At 40.8% G+C, this 5,869-nt stretch overlaps 1 protein-coding gene across 1 annotated transcript; it reads left to right on the top strand.

The window, feature by feature from the left end:
• Positions 1 to 4,866: 4,866 nt before the first annotated feature.
• LOC104159034 (guanylate cyclase soluble subunit alpha-2-like) lies at positions 4,867 to 5,352 on the top strand (the record flags this gene model as incomplete). The annotated part of the gene is made up of 1 exon (XM_009696839.1): positions 4,867 to 5,352. A coding segment is annotated over one exon (486 nt), but the record flags the coding sequence as incomplete, so codon positions are not given.
• Positions 5,353 to 5,869: the final 517 nt, after the last annotated feature.

Below are 5,869 nucleotides of genomic sequence, written 5' to 3'. Positions count from 1 at the left end.
TAAATTCTGGTTTTAACCTATTTCTCCAATTTAAGAGATTTTTTTTTTTTAATTCCAGTATTGTCTATCATACTTGCAGCCCTTCTTCTAGATGTGTCACCTGGAAACATGACAAGCAGAGTCATTACGCCGACATTACAGACACTTTCTAGAAGTGTCCTGTTGCCTCACCCAGTGCTCACAAAGCCTCCTAAGCCCCTAACTGCTCAAATACTTTGGAATATCTTACTGTAAATGTCCCTGAGACACTGCTGTGTATCGTATAGGACATTCAGAGAACTGAATCCAGCTGTTATAAAAATTAGGCTAGCAACTGGCTCACCTTTCTACAAGTCACCCTATACTCCCATCCTCAGTGTGCAGTGATGCTTTTTTCTTTTCATGAGCTTATGTTATTTTCTTTGTACCTTGAAGTGATAATAGTGTCCAGGTTGATTTGTCATAAGCTGATTTTCCGCCAGTCTTCCAAGTCTTCTAAATAATTATGGGTCTGTTAAAGCAACTTTGTTTATTCTCGTTGAATTTGTTCATTGTATGAAGTCAAGCATGCATGTGTAACTGTTTACAAAAGTGTGGCCTAGCAGTGTAAGTTTCCTAACCTACTCCCAATAAAAAAAACTCTAAAAAAAGAAGGTTATAATGACAGTTGAGGAGGGATTATGTACAGATCAAAGTCAAAGCAGCAGTTCCATTAAAATTTGTGGATTGCAGAGGCTGCAGAATACATGGCCTGGCCTATTGATGAAGAAAATGATTTTTTAAACCCCCAATTCTGTCTCAAAAATACCATCTCATATTTCCCTTAATATTTTCCAGAAGGTGTGTATACTGTCTCTCGTCACTATTCCAAAATGCCCATCTTTGTACAGAGAAGTATTGTCTTCCATCAGTGCAAGAAATGAGGCTTTTCCCTGTGCTTTTCCTTAAAGAGCAGGCAGTGGCATTGGCATTTGATTCATAAGCTTTTGATCCAGACTTAATCCTAGGGTGGCATGCATCCAGAGCATGCAGAGCGTTGGATATTGTGTACCTAATGAAGTAGTTGGTGGTGTGCAGCACGGTAGGAGACTCTCTCATGTTCTCAAACAGCAGCTTTAGAGTCTGTCGGTGTTCCCTGGGTGGGTCTTTGGGGAGAGAGGCTGAAAGAGTTCCTGAGAAGCAGGGCCTCTTCTGTTTGCTTCCCTTTCTTTGCAGTGGGTTTGCAGTGAAAGTAAAATTCAGCAATAGGTTTTTTGTTTTTCATCCTAGAGCTACTTAGCCTGCACCGTCATTTCACAGCAACATAATCCTATAAAATACGATGTGTAACTGCTCATTTCAAAATGTTCTGTTATACGACTGTAGATCAGGAGAACGTCGTCTGAAAACAGTGGAATTATTCTGATTTTATTTGGTGAGAATCTAATTACAGAGACAGGAAAGCAACGAAATGTAGCAGTAATGAAATACAGCTGATGACAGAAATGTTTCAATCTTTCTCTGCTTACAAGAAAGATAGATGATGTAATCCCGGTTGCCTGTCGGTTTACGGTCCAGGTGTAAAGCAGTCCAGCTCTGGGGAGATACCCAGGAGTATGCCTTGCTATGGCAAGCTTCAGGCAAATCTGCTGTCCCATCTCATTCAATTATACTTTAAGACAAAGAGAAGGATATAAGAGGCAAAAGAGTCCAAAGAAAAAAGATGGAGGTTATACTGGATCACAGTTGCGGACCGAAGTCCCCTAGAGTCTGAATCATCTCAGAAACAGCTATGGAAAGGAAAGGGTTTTGCAAAAACTGAGAAGAGTGTTGGGAGTCTTAGCTCTTCTCTACTGTTGTGCTTTACAAGACCTGAGTGTTTCTCCCCAGGCAAGCTGGGGCGCTTCTGCTGTCCAGCTCCCTGATTTGGCAACTTGAAGAGACCAGCCGGCCATTTTCTGAAAATAAAAACCCTCAGTCATCAAGAGAGGGCAGGACATCAGAATCACTCATGTAACAGGAGTGATAGGAAACATCAACAATTCCTCGAGAAGCAGAGAAAATGATAATAATATTCAGAGGGTAAAGCTGAAATAGCAGTGAACCTTTGACACTTTTAGGAAATGAAGCAGTTGCGTAGGGAGAGTATCTTTGCAAAAGTTTCTAAAAATGCTCCAGAAACCCTCAGCCTTGTTGAAGCAGGGGCTCAGCTCACTTGGGCAGAAGAACAAGTTATTATTAGGCATTTTACAGGATTGTCTTCTCACACGTAAGTCTTGAAGTGTGTTATAAGGCGGTTACTATCATTGTTCCTGCTGTGCTGAAAGACCAAATAAGTTCTCAGAGTTGATAATTTGCCTGGGGTTACCCAGAAGCAGAGCGAAGGACTCCAGAGTGCCTGTTTAATACGTTATTCACTCAATCAGTGTTTCCTCAGAAGAATCCACTTGGGGAAGGTTAGCACAAGATATTCACACGGACAGAGATCACATCAAAGAGTTTAACACCTCAGATTGACAAAGGCGAAGCAGGAGCACAGAGGCATGCGTTAATTTTCTTCTGGTCTCACAGCAGGGTAACAGAAGAAACACGGCTCCAAGCCAGGTGCCTTGCCTTGCTGACAAGCAGCCCACCCCCAGGCCAGGCTGGCTCAGCCACTGTCTGTGGTCACGCTTGTTCCTCCTGAGCTGACACCCTATTTTCACCTGGAGGTGGAAGAGAGAAGTGGTAATATGAGATATATTTATTTTTGCACCAGTGAAGTTCTAGGAACAGAAAACAGAAAAACTCTCTGGCAAAAGGGAACAAAATAAGAAGAGAATTTAGAAATGCCATACCATGTATTTCACATTTGGCAATTTGTACTTCAGAGTTAAAACAATTTTGTGTGTGCCCTTTGAAAGCGTGAGGCTGCATGCGTGAAGAAAGCACCTATTTCCCTTATGTTTTGAGCGTGGAGCCATATGTTTAAAAAATTAAAAAGAACAATTGGTCTTGAAGCATTAAATCTGCCCATCTAGGTCGCTGACTAGCTTTCTTACAGAGATGGCTGTCCCAGAATGAAACGGAGGAAACAAGGCTTAGAAATGTAAATATTTAGTAGGTGTGCGGGAACATAAATTAGGAAAATTGACAATTTTCATTACTTTCATTTACTTTCATTTGCTGAATTCCCAGGCTGACATCAGAAGTTACATCTGTCAGGTTGCTAGCAGGGTGGGGTATGGAGGCAGGGGGGGATGAGGACAGGATAGGCTCAGTGCCCGTGTTGACAGTAAGATCCGCAGTGGCAGCGTATTATCTGATGTAAGAAATCCCTAATAGAAAAAGAAACTTCCCAACATCTCCCCCAAACATGGAAAGTGCCATGAAGGGGTAGCTGTCAGCTCAGCAGGAGCTTCTAGGCCTCTGGACACTTAAATCACATCACTATTACAGATACCTCTGGATTCTCTGATTGAGGTTTTCCTGTTTCTCTTGGAAGGATTATGGATGGAAGGAGGATTAAATGATAAAGTGAATCGAGTGAGGGAATGCCTACACGATGAAAGCAAGGGTGATTGGAGGAGACCTTTTTATTTCAGTGGATTGTGTGGAATATTAAAATACAGATTTATGGCATTATGGTGCCTAACACTGTGCTTAGATGCACAAGGTTTGTGTGTTGTGCCTGTTCGGACCATGAGATCCTTGGGGTAAGGACTGCTTTTTTTTAGATCACCTAGCACAGTATTGTCCTGGTCTTTGTGCAGTCCTGGAATGAAAGCATTAACAATGATTGTTTTGCATGGCAGAGGCTATGGCAGGCTGTGTTTACAAAGAGATCCAGTTTATCTGATTTAATTGTTTTCTGCTTAAACAAAACATGTTCATCTTAGTTTTCTGTTTGTTTGGTTTTGTTTTTTAAATACTATATTCAGGTGAGAAATGTCTCTTTGCAGTATTTGACTGTTCCTTTTGCGTGACCCAAGTAAGTTAATAAAAATAAGAATGTATGTAGCCCCAAATATCAAATATATCATTACAGTTGGTTTTCAATGTCCATTTCACTCTGGTAGTTTTGTGCTCAACTGCCATTGTGGAGCAAGAGGTAACAAGCCAGGGCCTCATTGGTATTAACCACTGGACAGCACTCAAAATGTCTAGCAATTTAACAGGCAAATGCAAAATCTATAAACCGGTGTGACAAACCACCTGCTACTCTTTCCTACTGTTTCTTCTTCTGTTCTGCAAATACAAATTGCATGAGTCTGTATCACCAAGAAATCCACAGACTCTAACAGAATGTCAGCCTTCAACTCTGCTGCATGTATGAGAAAGCAAATAGGAAATAGGAGCACTGGTACTCTTTTTCCATGCCATTCATTATTTTATGGAGTTCTTTCTCACATCTGTTCTTATTTGTTTCCACTATAACATGGCCATATTTGACTTACTAGCTGTTTTGCTGAAAAAGAACAGAAGCGACTTCACCATTTCACTAACCTGCTTTCAGATAGTTGTCATTTCCCTTTAATTTTGCGTGCTTTATAGCTAAGTAACAGAGAAGGAACTACTCTGGAATTTGCTTTTAAGGCCAGGTACATTCCAGAGGCAAAATTTAGAAGCATTATTTACACACCATTCTGAGAAATACATGTTATTGTGGTTGCTTTCTTGTCTAATTGGATTGAAATAGAATCCAACATTTGATTTGGGAATACTTTTGTGTCGATATAGGTTGTTTTCTGACTCACCTTGGTGAGTAAACTATGTGAGTCTCATTACTTTTAGGTGAGTGTAAGAAGCTTCCGTATAAAAGGCTACAGTTTATGATTTTAGCTGAAGAGGAAAGATGGAGAAAGTAGAATGGGGATCCACATGTACCAGGAAATTTTTCCTTTTCTAAACTCTATTTTTATTTTGCAGGTGATGGAAATAAAAGGACAAATGATTCATGTGCCAGAATCAAATTCAATTTTGTTTCTGGGTTCCCCCTGTGTGGACAAGCTGGATGAACTGATGGGCCGAGGCCTCCATCTTTCAGACATACCTATCCATGATGCTACTCGCGATGTCATATTGGTTGGGGAGCAAGCAAAAGCCCAGGACGGCTTGAAAAAACGAATGGATAAACTGAAGGCAACGCTAGAACGCACACATCAAGCCCTGGAAGAGGAGAAAAAGAAAACAGTAGATCTCCTTATTTCTATTTTCCCTGAAGAAGTGGCTCAGCAGTTGTGGCAGGGGCAGCAGGTTCAAGCCAGGAAGTTTGATGATGTCACCATGCTCTTCTCAGACATTGTTGGCTTCACTGCCATCTGTGCGCAGTGCACGCCCATGCAGGTCATCAGCATGCTGAACGAACTCTACACACGGTTTGACCATCAGTGTGGATTCCTGGATATCTACAAGGTAATAGTTCAAGTCCTAAGTTAGCAAAATCTAAATGAAACTAGGATAGAAAAAAATCCCAATAGCCACCTTCCTAAATTACAGACCATCCCTATAAAAATGGAAAGGCGATATTTTTGTTTCGCGTGAAAAAAATAAACCTGAAATATGCCCATTGACAATCAAATAGTTTGATGCTGAGCTGCCATCATGGTTCTCCAATGGGAATATATGCCTCCTATTGCTATTTTCCTGTAGGAACAGACGCCTCCTGTATTATAGCCTGGTTTTGTTTCGGTGACACATCAGCCACAGTGTCCTTAGGATGATGAAGAGCTCAAGCTGCAGCTCCTGCAAGACCCTCAAATATTTTATATTTCAGCTGAAACTTGAATGGTTTAAGGTTTAGGCACTTTCCCCTGAAAGTATTTGAGAGAAAAAAGAGGGGAGGTAGAATTTGATAAATGCAGTTAAGATATTATCTGTGTAATTATCCTGTGAAATCTATGAAGAATATGTTTTATATATAGAATATATA

Source organism: Cariama cristata, unplaced genomic scaffold (genome assembly GCF_000690535.1).
Source record: "Cariama cristata isolate BGI_N322 unplaced genomic scaffold, ASM69053v1 scaffold7163, whole genome shotgun sequence".
Classification (NCBI taxonomy): Eukaryota; Metazoa; Chordata; class Aves; order Cariamiformes; family Cariamidae; genus Cariama; species Cariama cristata.
Note: the sequence above shows the minus strand (reverse complement) of the source record. Positions and strands in the feature narration are given on the sequence as shown.